This window comes from Terrapene carolina, unplaced genomic scaffold (genome assembly GCF_002925995.2).
Source record: "Terrapene carolina triunguis isolate 2854851 unplaced genomic scaffold, T_m_triunguis-2.0 Scaffold97, whole genome shotgun sequence".
Lineage (NCBI taxonomy): Eukaryota > Metazoa > Chordata > Testudines > Emydidae > Terrapene > Terrapene triunguis.
Genome location: NW_020664448.1, coordinates 8,972,130 through 8,990,243, shown reverse-complemented (window position 1 = coordinate 8,990,243; position 18,114 = coordinate 8,972,130). Strand labels below are relative to the sequence as shown.

The following is an 18,114-nucleotide window of genomic DNA, read 5'->3' as shown; positions in this document are numbered from 1 at the left end:
AAGAGGTCATCGAGTCCAGTCCCCTGCCCGCATGGCAGGACCAAATACTGTCTAGACCATCCCTGATAGACATTTATCTAACCTACTCTTAAATATCTCCAGAGATGGAGATTCCACAACCTCCCTAGGCAATTTATTCCAGTGTTTAACCACCCTGACAGTTAGGAACTTTTGCCTAATGTCCAACCTAGACCTCCCTTGCTGCAGTTTAAGCCCATTGCTTCTTGTTCTATCCTTAGAGGCTAAGGTGAACAAATTTTCTCCCTCCTCCTTATGACACCCTTTTAGATACCTGAAAACTGCTATCATGTCCCCTCTCAGTCTTCTCTTTTCCAAACTAAACAAACCCAATTCTTTCAGCCTTCCTTCATAGGTCATGTTCTCAAGACCTTTAATCATTCTTGTTGCTCTTCTCTGGACCCTTTCCAATTTCTCCACATCTTTCTTGAAATGCGGTGCCCAGAACTGGACACAATACTCCAGCTGAGGCCTAACCAGAGCAGAGTAGAGCGGAAGAATGACTTCTCGTGTCTTGCTCACAACACACCTGTTAATACATCCCAGAATCATGTTTGCTTTTTTTGCAACAGCATCACACTGTTGTCTCATATTTAGCTTGTGGTCCACTATAACCCCTAGATCCCTTTCTGCCATACTCCTTCCTAGATAGTCTCTTCCCATTCTGTATGTGTGAAACTGATTTTTTCTTCCTAAGTGGAGCACTTGTCAAGCAACTATTGTTGCTTGACAAGCCCATGGGGAAACAACCTTGGCCATGAATGCTGTTTCTACTGTTGCTCTCTCTCCAGGGAGTATTAACTTCTGTGAGTTGCCTCCCTTTAGTGGGAGGGTATGGGCCAGCTGCAAGTGGGCAGGCAGTGACAGCGTGAGTTTAGATAGGAGCCCAAGGAGTATTGCGGAGGAGCTAGGCCTTTCCATGCCTCACCTCTGCATGGATGCCCCAGTTTGAGGACCCCTGGACATTTGCCAGCCATGCCCCCTGCCCACTGATTTTCAGTACCCCAACCCCACTCATACATGATGGGGTAGGAGCTCAGACTGCAGACTCTTCCTCTGACCTCCTTGTGGCTCTATCCGCAGCAAGGCATGATCTGTGCCTTAGTTTATGATGTGGTGGATGCGGGCTACAATCAGCACCTGCTTTTCATTTGAGGAGCATATTGGCACAAGACATTATGTTGCTGAAGCACATTCTGTTTGTCCTGGAACTAGATTTTTAAATCCGATCACATCTAATTATGAGACTATGATTGGTCTGATATGCATCTTGCTCTTTCCTGTAAAAGCCAACAGCTGCCCAGACCTGTCCATCAACAATGCAAAATACAGAAATATTTGACAGCTCCTAGCAGTCTTTACCAGTAATTTGTTTGTGCTCTGGAGACTTTGCCAAGGAGATATGCAGATGATGATGCTTTTTGGAAAAAGTGGTCCAAAGCCACGTGTCCATTAGCTTAACAATATAAACCCCAGTGGCAGAGCAGACCATGCAGCTGTATAGGCATCATGGCCCAAATGTTCAAAAGTGGCCTCTCATTTTGGGTGGCTCAGTTTTTTGGTGCCCAACTTTAGACACACATAGGACTTTGCATCTAACATACCAGCTGAATTAAGTCAATACATCTCTTCAACTGGACACCAAAAATGAAGCCACCCAAAATTAGTGACTACAGATCATTATGCCAATTGTGCCTCTACGTCTGCTAGGAGCTGGCATCCTTTAGAAAGAGGAAACCACCCTTAATGGTGTTGTCTGAATTGAGGATGAAATTGAGTCCCCCAGAGGGGTCTATATTAACTTTTTACCAATTTTGGGGTGGGGACTCATCTCTGTCTCCTATCCCTCCACCCTAGTAAATGAGCATTAGCAGAACAAAAAGCATAAACTATGACCAGGACCTTTTTAGATGCATCTGGGAGGGCTGTGGGCCAGCTGCAAGTGGGGAGGCAGTTCCAGTTGGCTGCCATCTTCCATGTTCTGACCAACGGATTTTTCCTGCCATGTTTGAATGTCTGAACTCATGACCAAAAGATTAACCCCATCTGACCTTAGAGGCCCTGGATGTCCATAGACAACCCCAGCTTCCACATATGATGAGCTTGTGCAAAGTTCTTCATGCCCTTATCGAGTTCCAGTGATACCTGCCCAGAGTTACCTGGTTGGTGGCCTCATTCGAAAAGCACAAAGGAAAAAACATTAGCCCTGCCAACTGCCCCGTCATAAACCACCCCTTTTGGTCCCACTCCTAACCCTTCCAGACACAGTTTCCTTCCCCTTGGTCCAGGCAATCAAGATATTTCTGGAAGACAGTGTTGAGGTCTCCAGGGGGAGTAGGTATTGTTATGGGGTTTCTTGCACTTTTCTCTGAAGGAGCCAGTATTGGAGACAGGATACTGGAGTACTTAGACTGCAGGTCAGCACCCTGATGGTAACTCCTATGGTTGCATCTAGGCTGCTTCTGACAACGATCCTCCCTCCCCCAACCCAAACCTTGAGGGCATTAATCTTGGTAACTGCCAGTACTGTCTGAAAAAGGTTCTGACAAGCCCTGTTATTTTCATAACTGGTATTACTGCTTTATGGCGAGCTTTGCATAAATAAAAATAAAACATATGGTAAATCCATTGATTGGCAAACCCTAAGATACCTTGCACAATGACTAATGACCGGCACAAAGGGTGGAAGAAGAGCTCTAACTGTAATGAGAACAGTTCCTATGCATTAATTATACACATTATTCATAATTAAGAATAATCTGTCTAAACACCCAGGTCTTTGCATAATTAGCCTAAACGACTAGGGAAGTGTGAATGGACTGCCATGTATTTTGGCATGCAGATGTTTGGGATGTCACTGCCCCTTTATACAATTCATCAAGGGGAAGAAGTGCCACTGCCGGAGACATTACTAGCCACAGGTGTGTAGCCCCCTTCTCGATATACCAAGAGATAAAGCTTTCATTTTAATGGTATGAGTTATCTGAGATTTTCAGATGGAGCTGCTGCACTGATTTTACTTCCACTCTGAACGCTCACCTTTGCATGAATGTGGCAGATCTTTTAAGTTCTAGCTGCTTCATGGTGCTTGGTTATATTCTTTAATTTGCTGTACTGTTCTTGCAGAACATGTTTCCTCTAATGCCAGCGATAGCGAAAGTAGCTACAGTAAGTTATTGCTTTCGTTTGGGGCTCTTTACGTTGCATTGCTTGTTTTGTTTTGTTTTTCTCTCCTTGCTGCTCTTTTTTAACTTCAAAAAAAAAGATTATTATTGGAGCAAATGGCTTGAAATGCAAATTTCTAACCATATTTCGGGAACGAAACTGTAAAAGAGAAATGGTATCCCTTATACAGCTAATGAGCATGAGTTTTGTTAATTTGAACGCTTTCTGGGAAATGAAACCAAACCTGACTTTGGGAAGGTTTACGAAAATTTAGATTTCTTGGGTACTATTGGGTAAAGTCTCAGTAGGGATGGCTCAGCATTATCATGGCATTTCTTGATGACTCTTTTAAAAGGAAAACTACTCCACAAGAGCCAAATTCGCAAAAGCACGGCCTCCCTTGTGCAGTTGCAATTTGCATTAGCACTTCTGCACCTGAGTTGCAAATAAAGGAGTCAAGGTGCAAGTTCTCTGATTTGAAGATGCAGATCATTTTCTGGGTGCCAATTTCTTAAGTGGAGATTGCACCTTCAGAAAGGTAGGATGGGCCTTAGGGCCTTTGGAAACTATACACCGAATCTCAAAGATTCCTTTCCAATTGAGGCCATGACCATGCAATTTGAGCCATGGAGAGGGACTGCTACACTGTGCCAAAGTCCCATTGAAATCCTGGGCATGGAGTCCATTTGTGTGAATCAGATTGCGGGATTAATGGGGATTGTTTGCATCACTTCACTCCCCCACATGTATTAATGATACTGAAATATTCAGGCAATGTTAAAACATTTTTCCAAAAGTGGTGAAAAAAGTACGAAATGAGTAATTAAAATGTGACACGATTGTCTGTATGAGAAAAGATAACCCAAAAGTTAGGTTACGCTCCAAATCTCTCTCTGTTTATTTGATTGCATCAAGCCATTTGCTTAGCATATGCAGTTGTTCACCAGTCACAGAGCACTTGTCATGCGTTAAGTACCTGTATACATTAAGATTACCATTGGTTTCAAACCACATAGTTACTGGTCTTGATAAAGTGCGTAGCAGTCAGTTACTGTTAATAAACACTGCTTTGTTTCAGCAAAGTAGATTTTTTACACCATTCAGAAATGGAAGACTAGATTTATTCTGCTGTAGTGAAAATGATTCCCTGGAAAAGCAATTGCCAGAGCTACAAGAAAATTGTAGGCACATTGAAACTGCAGAAGATCTCCTTTAAATCCAGTTTAATATTTGCTGTGTCCTCTGTTGGGGAAGGATTGATGCTCTTGTATTCAAAGCACAAGGCTGGGAGTCAAGAGGCCCAGCTTCTTTTCCTGCTTCTGGCCCAGACTTTCTGTATAGCCTTGGGCAAGTTCGTTAAGGCTAAATTTTCCAAGATTTGCATGGGTGCAAATACCCATGATTTTCACATTTTTCCTCATCAAACAGGACAGATCATCCCCACAATCTGAGTCATGATGTTCTGCATTTTCTAGTAGGATTCTGGCTACTGCTTTACGTTTTTTTTACTTTTGCTTCTCATGAGGAATAATCAGTGAAAAGACACTGTTCATGGCTCGTGTTCAAAATCTTTTATTGGTCACACTTAGAACCATTCCAAATCATCTATGCAAGTGTGAAAGTTTGGCAATGAAGTCTTCTTAATGGTGTCCAGGTGGTACCCTTTAGAGTGATTAATAGAGGTGGTCAAAAATGATATTTGTTTCTGTGGAAAATTGGAATACCGAAATATTTTAGTTTTCAGCAAAAGAATTTCATTTTTGGGTGTTTGGTTTTTCTGACAACAAAAGAGAAATTTTCCATGGAAAGCAGGAGCGTTTCACACACAAAAATTCATTTAAGCAAAAACCCAATTTTCTGTCAAAAAACAGCATGACACAGAAAATTTTTGACCAGCCTTGCAATTACCTTGTTCCATAGAGAGAATATTATTAACTCTTTTGCAAAAGCTTATATAACATAACTGAAACTCTAATAAAAAGCTGTGAGGACCAATTGTCCTCAGTTACTTACTAGTCCCATTGATTTAACATTTGAGACTAGAATTGGGTCCACTTTATAAAATAGAAGTCAACTTCTGAGCAGTAATATGGCATATAAAGTCCTGGTCTAGAAGCAAGTTATTATTGTAATTAGTATCAGGTCCAGCTCCAGGTTTTTTGCCGCCCCAAGCAACAACAACAACAAAAAAAGCCGGAGTGCTGCCCCTTGAAAAGAGCCGTCCCCAAAAGGCCAGAATGCCGCCCCTTGAGAAGTGCCGCCCCAAGCACATGCTTGGAACGCTGGTGCCTAGAGCCGGCCCTGATTAGTATCTATCAAGCAATTTTTGAATTATCTAATCAAACACAATTTCCAAGTTTCAGATGTGTCTGAGGAGCCCTATGACTCAAATCATTTCGATTTTTTTCAAACCAAGTTTGGAGGAGCTCATTGCAGATGTAGATTAATCTCTTTTTGTTTTCCAAAAGATGATTTTAAAATGGCTGTGAATTTTAATACCTCTTTTATACACAATTCAATAAAGGTTTTTACAGCAGCCACCAGAAATTGCACATGCTTTACCAAATCTATTTAGCCTAATTGCATAATTTCACTAATTAACTAAGAAAGCAATACTTGACTAAAATTTGCAGGGGGGGGCGGGGGAATTCATGCACATGAGGAAGATCATTAAGGACCATAGTTTACCCTCTGTATGTAACCAAGGCCATAATTAACATTATGAGCCTTCTATAGGTAGAAAAAGATTCATAGATTCTAGGACTGGGGAAGGGACCTCGAGAGGTCATCAAGTCCAGTCCCCTGCCCTCATGGCAGGACCAAATAATGTCTAGACCATCCTTGATTGACATTTATCTAACCTACTTTTAAATACCTCCAGAGATGGAGATTCCACAACCTCCCTAGGCAATTTATTCCAGTGTTTAACCACCCTAACAGTTAGGAACTTTTGCCTAATGCCCAACCTAAACCTCCCTTGCTGCAGTTTAAGCCCATTGCTTCTTGTTCTATCCTTAGAGGCTAAGATGAACATGTTTTCTCCCTCCTCCTTATGGCACCCTTTTAGATACCTGAAAACTGCTATCATGTCCCCTCTCAGTCTTCTCTTTTCCAAACTAAACAAACCCAATTCTTTCAGCCTTCCTTCATAGGTCATGTTCTCAAGACCTTTAATCATTCTTGTTGCTCTTCTCTGGACCCTTTCCAATTTCTCCACATCTTTCTTGAAATGCGGTGCCCAGAACTGGACACAATACTCCAGTTGAGGCCTAACCAGTGCAGAGTAGAGCGGAAGAATGACTTCTCGTGTCTTGCTCACAACACACCTGTTAATGCATCCCAGAATCATGTTTGCTTTTTTTGCAACAGCATCACACTGTTGACTCATTATTAAAGTATCCTTGTTCTGTTTGGTTATCAGGTGAGCCCAATTGTTAAGCCTACCCACACAGAGGGCCACTATAATGTTATCCCCAGCACAGGTTGCTTTGTCCTTCTATTGAAGTTTGTTTATAAATGTCACCATGAACTGCACCACATGTGTAATAGTCACAGATTACTTGTAAATCTTACATTAATTCTCAAATAGCTGTGGATATCTGTATATGGATCATACTCTTACTCCTAATCCCAACTTTTTTGTAACTGCCGCAATAGAAAAATGTCATAATCTGAGTACAACCATTGTACTATTATGTAAATACAGACACCATGGAAGGGATTTTTTGTTGACGGCGGATAGTGCCTACCTGAAGCAGATGGTATAAATAAAACAAGACTATGAATTAAGAAGCTATAATGGTGTCCAGTATCAGAGGTGTTGCCGTGTTAGTCTGGATCTGTAAAAAGCAACAAAGAGTCTTGTGGCACCTTATAGACTAACAGATGTATTGGAGCATAAGCTTTTGTGGGTCATGCATCTTCGTCATGCATCTGGCGAAGTGGGTATTCACCCATGAAAGCTTACGCTCCAATACATCTGTTAGTCTATAAGGTGCCACAGGACTCTTTGAGGCTATAATGGGTTTCCGGAGATATCGTTAAACTCAAGTGATTTGTATAGTTACTAAAATGGAGCAGGACAGGATAACTGACCCTCTCTGTTTTTGGATCTTTCTTGGAACCAAATCTCCAGAGGCAGATTCAAAAATTAGAAAGGGTACAAATGATGGGTTCCAGTTTTGGCCCATCTCTGTGTTTTCTACAGATGTAGTAATAAAACGATAAGTAGAGGGACCCCACCTCTGTCAATCCAGCACTTTTTATGAACATTAAAACTCACTGTTTGTTAAGATAAATTATATTTGTAATTGTCTGCTTTATACTACTTAATTATTATTTAATTAACACAATCTGCCTTCTTGTTAGTGGATTCCCTTTATAGCTCTCCCATGCACAGTCCATTAAAACAGTGGTTGTGGTTCTCACCTTTTACATTCTGTGACCCCAAGTTATAACAGAAAAATGTTTTGGTGACCCACCTGCCATTTACCCATAAAGAAAGGGCGGGTGGTGGCAACTCCCTGAAATCTATTTGTGACCTCCTGGGGGTTGCAACATCCAGGTCTAGAACCTGTGAGTTATCACACTCTCCCTCCGAGTTATTCTTCACTTATTTTTTATTCTTAATGGATGAAAGTCACCCCAGTGCACACCTTAGTAGAAAACTCCTATAGAATGTAGGTGATTGAAGCAATAGGGTTCTTGAGAAATTGAATAGGATTCTGTGACAATTGTTTAACAGAGAATGAGATCCTTGCAACTGTTTTTTATTTAAACCATCCTATAGAATTCTATAGCAAGGATATAATTCTGTCTTAATGTATAAGGGATGGTTCTAAAAACCTACAGAAAGGTTGTCATTTTCTATTAAATTATGTAAGACTGTTCCATAAGAATAGGGCCAGCAAAAGATGCCATGCCATTAATGTGGGTGATGTGGCTTAGTTAAATGTTAAATAAAGCCCTCTGCCCTACTGCATTTCACTCAGTATATCACATCTGAAAGCCATTGCAAGTTTATAGTGTTTCCATTATTGATTAATTCCATAGCTCTTTGTTATGCTAAATACTTTAAAGATGGATTCAGAGTCCCTTAGTACTGATTGATTAGGCATTATCACAAGCTACCATCTGGTTACAATTCAAGTGCACATCCGCCCTTGAACACCTATAAGATTTATGTGATATTTTGCCCCCACCCAACTTTTAAGGAATTTAATTCTCATGTAATGTGCCTGCTGACTGAAACCCACTATCCACACAACAAGTATACTAAGGAAAGTGGGGTCAGCTTCCCAACTGACATGCCCAGTGGCCTTCAGCCCTGATCTATCTCTGGACCCAGTTCAGGAAGGCGCCAAGCTGAAGGCACCTAGGTAGTCCTGTTGACCTCAAAGGGACTGCTCACATGCCCAAGTACCTTCCTGAGTCACTGGATGAAATCCTGGCTCCACTGAATTCAACACGAATTTTAACTTGAGTTTGGCCAGAATGTCGCATCAGGGGTCACTATGAGATGAGAGGCTTGTTTTTCTCCAGAGCCCACTCCATTCTCTGCTGATACCACCACCAAGGATGACAGTAGCAGTTTTACGATGTGGACACATGACTACTAGCCCCCGGGTGTAATGGACAATAAAATCTGCAGCTGCTTATTTTCATTGGTTATAATTCTATACCCAAAATGAACATTAGGCTGTAGAGGAGCTTGGCACATTAGGCTGTAGAGGAGCTTATGGTCTAAAGACACCTCAGAGACTTCAAAACAATTTTTAAAACAACCAAGTGTCAAAATGGGTTTGTTTTTTTCCTAAAGTTCTCCTGGTCACAGGCACAGGCTTTCCTGTATTTGTTGATGCAACATGGAAGCCCCCTTGAGTGCAGGCAGATGAAATGAAGGCCTGTTTGGTGAAATCAATAGTTCTTTTCAAATCCACTATTAGCCCATTTCTAAATTGGTCTCTGAATTGTTTTATGAAACTAAATCCCTGTTAGAGCAGGGAAGTGGAGGCTGTGTCATAGCTAGGCAATAAACCAATTGAAAAATCATCATTTAAACTGCCCGCAGCTCAAACTATACCTCTCAGCCTGCCAAGGCCCAAACGTAGATCTAATGTATGACAAAGACACAAAATGAGAGGGGGACTGCAGGAAATTGATGCAGTCATGGGATTCCTTCAGCTAGTGTAACTACCTCTCTCTATAACCTCAATTTCGCATTTCCGATTTACACAATTTTCCACCATAAAAGTGAGGGGAGCACTACATTTATGTAGAGTAGTGTTAACTTTGGGACTAAAATGAAGTTTGCCCCAAATTTAAGCATGTGTTTCACTGCTTTACTGGACTGGGGGCCATGGAGTGGAAAAGTTGGGATTGTGCCGGGCACTTAGAGATTCAAGGATTTTCTGTCCCCTCTCGAGAGGAAGGGTCCAGGGGTTAGGGTGCTAGCCTGCGTAGTCTGAGTCCCAGCCTCTTTTCCCTGCGCTGCCACAGACTTCTTGTGTGACCTTGGTCAAGTCACTTGGCCATTCTGTGCTTCTATTCCCCAGCTGTTAAGTGGAGATTATCACACTTCCCTACTCACAGGAAGGTGTGTGAATGAGTACGTTGAGGATGGCGAGGTGCTCAGATGCTATGGTAATAGGGGAGGTCCTAGAAATACCTCAGATAGATAGATACAGGGCCAAGTATAATCTGGCCCTGAATGTATGGGGTTTATGCGTAATCAGGAGTGATTGTGCCAAAATGCGAACTGTCCCTAGTGATGACACCACGTTAGCCTAACCAGCCACAGCTTGGTTTGTGTGACCAAATCTAGTTGTAGTGCCCCAAATATATCAACACGTGGGGTGAGATTTTTGTGCTGCTTCTCTGTGAGGTGCAACATAAAACTCTCAGCCCAGAGGGAGGGGGGCTCAGATGGCTATCAGCCAGCTTTGTGCTCTCCTATTGTGGGCTACTGTGGGGCTGATGTGGCTCTGGAGTAAATTAGCAAAACCTGGAGCATACCCTGCAGCAGCATAAAAGGACCATAACAGAGGGGAGAATTCTTCCAGTGGCATTTAAGGAGGCCTCGTAAGAAGCTGCCATGCAACAAATTATCTGTTGAATTCCTGCCCTAGTCCCATGAACAGCCATTGCTAATGAATCTATAAAAGAAGCTTCATTGCCACAGCTACAACCCAGTTGTATATTGAAAAAGCACAACTTCAGCATTGACTAGTTAAGCAAATGTGGGGAAAAGCTGCCGTGAAATTGCGAGGGACTTTGGAATGGTTCAGGTTACAGCAATGCAGGAGAGGAATACTGACCCTTAGCTGACTTCTGTATGGAGCACTTCATAAATCTTTAATATGTGACGTGCTGCTTGTCAGCTTTCATTTATTTTCTTTCTTCTCTTATCAGGGGGACAGGAAGACTGCATCCTATCCTATGAACCTGTCACGAGACAGGAAAGTAAGTTTCACCTGCTGTTCTATTATTACCGTTATTATTTATCATGCCAAGGGGCCAGCTGAGAACTGGGCCCTGTGGGGCCAGGCTCTGTTCAAACACAGAATAAGAGACCATCCTTGCCCCAAAGAGCCTACACGTCTAAATAAACAAGCCAGACAGAGTGTAAGGAAAGGGATACAAGAAACAGTGAACAGCACAATGGCAGCAGATGTCATGTTAGTGCTTGGATTTTTATTTATTTATTGGTTTGTCTTTCTTAGATATTTTTGGTGAGATGTTTTGGGAAGGGATGAGCTAGAGGGAAAGACAAAGGAGAGGGGAGGGGCTGAGTCAGAAGGCAGGAGGGGCTGGAGCACACACCTAGACCCTGCAAAGGTCTGCTCCATCTGAGAGCTCTGGAATAGTACCTTATATACAAAATAGCGCCTCACTCATGTGCAACAAAAATAGATTTATTACTGTAAATGAGCATCTAAAATCTTCTAAAACTTCAATCCACACTTATGAGCTATAAATCAGTTTTGGTTAGCTAGTGTACATATCTGATATTACTGTCAGAATAAAAAAAAGTTATAGTCTTCATCTGAATATCACTTTCCTTTCTGTTGTTCAGTTAATTACACCAGACCCGTTATTATTTTGGGTCCTATAAAAGATCGGCTCAATGATGATTTGATATCTGAATTCCCTGATAAGTTTGGATCATGTGTACCACGTAAGTACTCTTTTCTACCTACTCCCAAATTCTGTAGCAGTTATGTTCTTTGATGTCATGCCTACAATGCAAAAAGCAGCGTCAATATTTATTTTATGTAATCGTATTTCTCAAAAGAAATTTTTAAAATCTGTAATTGAGATGTAAAACTCCTAGCCAAGATCCAGCTGAGATGCACTGTTTTGTAGAAGATGTGCAGGAAATGGAATTTCTGTCCCATGGGAAACTTCACATTTCTAAAAAAAAAAAAAAAAATTTGTTCCAAATGGGGAAATGAAAAGTCAGAAATGCAAAATTTCCCACAGAACACAAATGTTTGTAACAATCCATTTTGGAAGACCCCACATTGAAATTTCCAGCCACCTCACCCATCAGGGAGCCAGGCTGAACAGCCTGCCCAAGAGCAGCCCAGGAAGCCAGCCAGGAAGATATGGAGCCAGGTAGCCCACCCAACCGGCAAGCAAGCCAGACAGGGAACCAGCTGCTAGCTCCTTGGTAATCCAGGGAGATGGGGAGCCAAGCACTTTGCCTGCCTGCCCACCCACTAGGGCGGCCCAGGAAGTCAGCCAGCTGGGGAGCAGGCCACCCATGGAGTCTGGGATTCCTGGCTTTGTGCCTGGTGGAAGCCTGGAAGCCTGGACTCCCCCCCCCCTCCGCCAAGTGAGATGCCAAGGACCTGGAAGCTCTGGGAGCCAGCTCAGGTGGGCTCCCAGAGAGCATGGGAGCCCAGGGAGCTCTGGGTCCTAAGCTCCCCACCAATTAGAAAGCATATTGGATGCATTTCTCAGTCATTCAGCCTTTCTCTCTCAGACCTCCCTCTCCCCTAGGACTTATCATGGGATAAGGGGGACATTTTTATGGGCGCCCTTTGTTGAAATGCTGGAGGCACTTATGAGCTGCACCCGCTTACACCAGATCTGAATTTGCCCAGGAGTGGTCTCTGTTCAGTCGTATATTTTTTGTGAGAAAAGTGCCTATGTACATCCTCATTTTCCCATCTTTTGTTGGTCTGTGCAGATACCACAAGACCTAAGCGTGACTATGAAGTGGATGGGAGAGATTATCATTTTGTCACTTCGAGGGAACAGATGGAAAAGGATATCCAGGAGCACAAATTTATAGAAGCTGGGCAGTACAATGATAATTTATATGGGACTAGTGTGCAGTCTGTGAGATTCGTAGCAGAACGGGTAGGTTATATCCATTTGTACTGCACTTGCAACACAGCCTGTTTTGTACCACCGCAGCCTTTCAGACAGCTGTAAATATGCAAAATAGCCTCAAAATAGTGTCCTCAAACTTATGGATATTTAAGGCTGCAAACAAGTTGTGATTTTTTTTTATTTGTTTAAAAGTTGCAGCCATGGGTTTGCTAAAGTTGTGGTCACACCAAAACTGCAACTCCGCCACACACACAGCCCCCCGCCCAAGCCCCCGAATTTCCCAGGAGAGAGTTGCCATTGCAGCCAGGAGCAGGCAGAAGTGCCTGGACCGGGCACCCCCACCCCAGTGTCGGGAGCAGCACAGGCTCTTCCTCCCCCTGCATTGCAACCCCCGACTGGGCCAGGCTGCTGGGCCTCATTTCAGTAGAGGGGCAGCTGGGTCAAATCTGAGTCAGTGACATTGTGACCTGGTGCGCAGGCTCGCAACACAGGGCTGCCATTGTAAGCCAGGCTGTTCCCCATCTCAGTGGGGAGCAGAGGCATGCGCAGCTGCAGAGAGACGGTCCCTGCCCCCAGCAGCAACATCCAAAGGCTGAAATTTGCAGCAAAAAGTTGCAGTGTCTGCTACAAGTTGCTCTTAGGGCAATAAAATCCACGATTTTCTTACAGCTTTACAGATATTAGAATCGCTCTGAAAATAAAGAACCTAGCCATGAAGGGGGCCAGTCCAGCTAGGCTTGGGTTTGACAGAATGAGGGGGAAACTTAATGAGGAAGAGAAATGAAAGCTAGAAACGTAATGAAAAGATTGACTGGGGATTATAAACGTAAACTTGGGCCCATTGAAGACAATTGCAAGACTCTGATTGGTCTAGATTCTGCTCTGACTTTTACACTGATGTAAGTCCATGGTAGTCAATATAATTACTCTGGATTTACACCAGTGTGTGACCATGAGCAGATTTGCCCCCAGTGTGGTAATACTGAGAGTTAGGTAGAAGTTAAGAGCAGGGAGCACATTTCTCTCTTGTCCGGGGTCCAGTAGTACATGAGTTACTTCATGGAAGGGATAATGGTAAATAAATGTTATTTATTTAAAACTTCCTCCCTTTTCTCTTCTTTGGGAGAAGACCAGCTAGCCCCATCCTATCTCTTCAAAGGCCAAACTATTAGATACCATCAGGACACTCTCTCCTTTTGTTTTAAAGGTGCAAAGTTTCTTCTCACTGAACTTAGAGTTAAGCTGAGATGGAAAGGGACGGTCTTTGTTCTCCTAAAGATACACTAGACCATTGTCAGTATGTAGTGAAGGGTATGCAGGCACCAGTGCTCTTGACCAAAAGTGACATTCTTCTCTGCAAAGTTTAATTTCATGTCATCCCTTTCACTTTAACTTCTAGATGCAACCAGAATATAATTAAATTCAGGCTAAGTGCCCCTGAGTACTATTTGAATGCCCACCATGGCCAAAGTATGCTAAGTAACCCACAACACCTGGAGGTGTGGAATTTCTCTGCACTCGTCTGCAATCCCAAGAGCATTGCCTTTGGGCAGCATTCAAACCAGTCAGCATGTCTGGAGTTCTTTCTATTCCAGATGCGGTACCCCGCATCCAAGAACATAACATCACAGCAATACGAATAGCAAAACACCCTTCCTACCTTTCAGTCAGCATACATCTCCACGATATTTTTCTGACCTTGGAGAAAGGATGTGATTTAAGCACAGGATTAGGTGCCTTGGACTCTTGAGTTCTAATCCCATCTCTGAGACAGGCTCCCTCTGTGGCCCTGGCCAAGTCATTTCACCTCTGTGTCTCAGTTTCTCTACCTGTAAAATGAGAATAATGCACACCTACCTCATAGGGTAGTATCCAGATTATTTAAATAGTTAATCTTTGTAAAGCAGTTGAAGATGAAAAGTGTTTTATAAATGCTGAGTATTACAACAATACATAACACAAAATGCGTCATGAACATTAATAATTGTAGCCTTACAGACACCCCTGAGAGGTAGGTAAGTATTATTAGCCCCATTTTACAGATATGTAAAATGAGGCACAAAGAGGTTAAGTGACTTGCTCAAGGTCACACAGGAAGTCTGTGTCAGAGCCAGGAACTGACCCCCACCCCCAGATCTCCTGACTTCCTGCTCTGTACCTCAAGTACAAGGGCATGCTGTTATTCTTAGGAACAAGATTTGCTGATGTCCACATAAAATCCTCCCCTCCCATCTTTAAGTTCATCCTAGTTGATCCTCCAAAACTGATAATGTTGTTTTCCACATCTTCAATTTATTTCTTTTACTGGCATCAAAGCAAAAGAAATATTGTGGAAGTAAACAGCCGAGTAAGTGCCCTGGAGCCTAGCCTTCTCTTGGTGAGTTAGTAATGTTTGTTTTCTGGAACACTGCATTTTAGGATTCCTTCCTTTCTTTTGGTTGATTTGCAATAAACGCTGCAGAAATAAACACAGCCTCATCTGTTTCCAACAGGGCAAGCACTGTATACTTGATGTATCAGGAAATGCTATTAAACGGTTACAAGCTGCACAACTCTATCCCATTGCTATCTTCATTAAACCTAAATCATTGGAGCCACTAATGTAAGTATATAATCTTCTAGGCTAGTTTTGGACTCCTGTCTCAGAAGGCACAGCAAAGGTCTCATGTTAGCATTTTGCCTGTTCTCCAGAGTCAGGAAAACCAAACAAATCTGGAATACTAAAGAACTTATTTTCATTTACACAATAAATAACCAGTCAGCATTACCTAGATGTTTGAGAATGGAAGTCAGACAACCTATAGCCTGTGTCCACTCACCGTTTGATTTTTTGGGAGGTGACTTAAATGCTCTGGGTTTTCCGCATCTGTAAAATGTTTTCATTATTTATTTAGCACTGACACTGCATCTGGTGCTGTACAATACACAAAAATAAAGATGGTCCCTTGTCTGATGAGCATACAGTCTACAGAAAAGGCACATACAAGATTCAACACAATTAGAAAAGCAGAGGTGGAGATAATGTAAAGGTTTGATTTGTTTGGTATAAGAATACCTACCCAGCGTAAGAAGAGCTCAATGGAGGCAGAGCACTATATACCTGCAAAGCGTTATGATTGATATCCTATTATTAAACAAGCAACAACTAAGTTTGGGGCAGTTTCTTTAAGGATATGTATCAAAAATATAGGGAGGCTATTTTTTACTTTCATTAGAGTAAAAAAAGCTTTCAGCCAAATCTCATCAGTGCAGACAGTACTACAGGGACAAACAATGTGAAATCCATTATTTTTTGCTTCTGGAATAAGAGGCTTTTATAGATCTTTGAATGTCGTATTTCAGAAATTCTCTGCAGAAGGAGCTTTTAACTAGAATGTCAAGCTTTTGTAAGAACAACAACTAGGGTCCTTGAAGCATGGTTTATATGAGTATGTTATGCAAACAGAATAAGACTAAAAAATTCCTAAAAAGAATAGGAAATATATAGAATTCAGACACTCCAAATTATTTGAACATGTACAGATTCCATGCTTTCCCGTGCAGCCAACACGAGGGAAGTCATCTCTTTAATATGTGTCTTCCTAAGGAACCATCACTAACAGTTAGTTTTCAATATGAATAAAAACCTCTCAACATAGTTAATAGAATTCTTTCTGAGGCCAATGTCAAGAGGATAATGGCACAACACTGAACTGTTTACCCAGGAAAGTTACTCTAGGGTGACCAGATGTCCCAATTTTATAGGGACAGTCCCAATTTTTGGGTCTTTTTCTTATATAGGCTCCTATTACCCCCCAACCCCGTCCCGATTTTTCACATTTGCTGTCTGGTCACCCTAAGTTACCCACGTCACTGAACTGTACTGTAGTGAAATGACTAGGTCTCAGGGCTTTTTTACAAGGGGACAGGAAAGTTAAGGCAAATCAACTAAAGGTGTGAAATCAATGTGCAGGAGTTAAAATGCAGGGCTAAATCTTCCAAGCAGCTGTTCTCACTCTGGAGTAAAGTGGGCCTAGTCCTCCAAGGAAGATGATTAGAGCAGCCATGTGGGGGGTTTAACATGCTTTAACTTTAGTTGATTTACATTAACTTTCCTGAGTGTCGCCATGTAGACATGGCCTTAGTAATCTAAGGTTTCTAATGACAAGTAATACAGCTAAGGCTTGTCTGCACACACAAGTTGTACCACTTTAACTACTCCAGCATAGTTACGTCAGTACACACACACCCTTAGTGCAGATGCAGCTATACAGGTATAAAAGTGCCATATACCAGTACAGGAAGGGGCATAATAAGGCACCTTCATACCAATATTACTGTGTCCACATTATTAATTGTACAGGTATAATGATTTCAGTAAAAAATTACATCCATAGCCAAAATACCGGTAGTTATACCAGTACAATAAACTGTGCATAGACCAGACATAAGATTTAACTACACTTAACCAAGACTCCCTGTCACGCAAACAAGTTTAACGTCAATATAATAACCAAATAAACCACACCTGACAAAAAATTGCCAATGAGAACAAACACAAAGACAAAAACCATAAAGATGACTTGTCGCTGAAATGATTAAATAAAACTGAAGGGCTCAATTCTCATTTACACTAAGGGTATGTCTTCACTACCGGCCGGATCGGTGGGCAGCAATGGATCCAGCAGGGATCGATTTATCGCGTCTAGTCTAGACGCGATAAATTGATCCCCGAGCGCTCTCCCGTCGACGCCTGTACTGCAGCTCAGTGAGATGTGCAGGCGGAGTCGACGGGGGAGCAGCAGCAGTCGATTCACCGTAGTGAAGACACCTCGGTAAGTAGTTCTAAGTACGTCGACTTCAGCTACGTTGTTCACGTAGCTGAAGTTGCGTAACTTAGATCGATCTCCCCCCTAGTGTAGACCAGGCCTAGGGCTCCTTTACATCACTCTGGCAATATCTAAAGGGTCTTCCACTGCTAGTACAGTAACAAGGCCTTAGCATGAGTGAGAGTCCAGCCTGAAGATTTTGGTAGATAGCAATCCTTCCATTGAATGGTAATGTTGCAAACTTAGTACTATGAGACAGATTTACATATACTAATTCCAAACCTATTAATATAACCCATAAATGACTGACATATGTTTTCAAATAAACCTTCCCGCTCCTGTACTCTATAAATCTACCCTCTGGAATGATGGAACCAAAGTAAGGAATACTGTATTTTACAGAGACGTTGCTACAAATATTGTGTGATTGCTGAAGCAACATTCATGGGGTTACACATTCAGTTATACAAACAGCCAACTTTAGAGACATTTATAGAAATACATTTTTGTAGCTTTAACTACCCATGATATATATATATATATACAGCATTTTTCAGCAGGCAGTTTCTGTCCCTGATGAAAGAAACTAAGGGGTAGGTCAACTGTAACAAATGCATGCTGTCATGCACTCATGGATCATTCTTTATGCATCATCATGCACATAATTTCCTACATGCATCACATGCCATGCCATATACAGTCCATTACCACATATTCATGTGGTTTCAGTGCAGAACATTAAATGAGGTTTATGTGGAATACAGGATGCTTCCTTTTATAATAT

At 42.1% G+C, this 18,114-nt stretch overlaps 1 protein-coding gene across 2 annotated transcripts in view; it reads left to right on the top strand.

Moving 5' to 3' along the window:
- Positions 1-18,114, top strand: part of DLG2 (discs large MAGUK scaffold protein 2) — a 581,213-nt gene that overhangs the window by 552,912 nt on the left and 10,187 nt on the right. Inside the window, exons 17-21 of one of the 2 annotated variants that reach the window (XM_026651699.2) lie at positions 3,145-3,186; positions 10,594-10,644; positions 11,258-11,359; positions 12,377-12,549; positions 15,015-15,124. In XM_026651699.2, coding sequence (XP_026507484.1) covers positions 3,145-3,186; positions 10,594-10,644; positions 11,258-11,359; positions 12,377-12,549; positions 15,015-15,124 — 478 coding nt within the window. The remainder of the gene's footprint in view (positions 1-3,144; positions 3,187-10,593; positions 10,645-11,257; positions 11,360-12,376; positions 12,550-15,014; positions 15,125-18,114) is intronic. The other variant, XM_026651698.2, reaches the window with a different exon arrangement.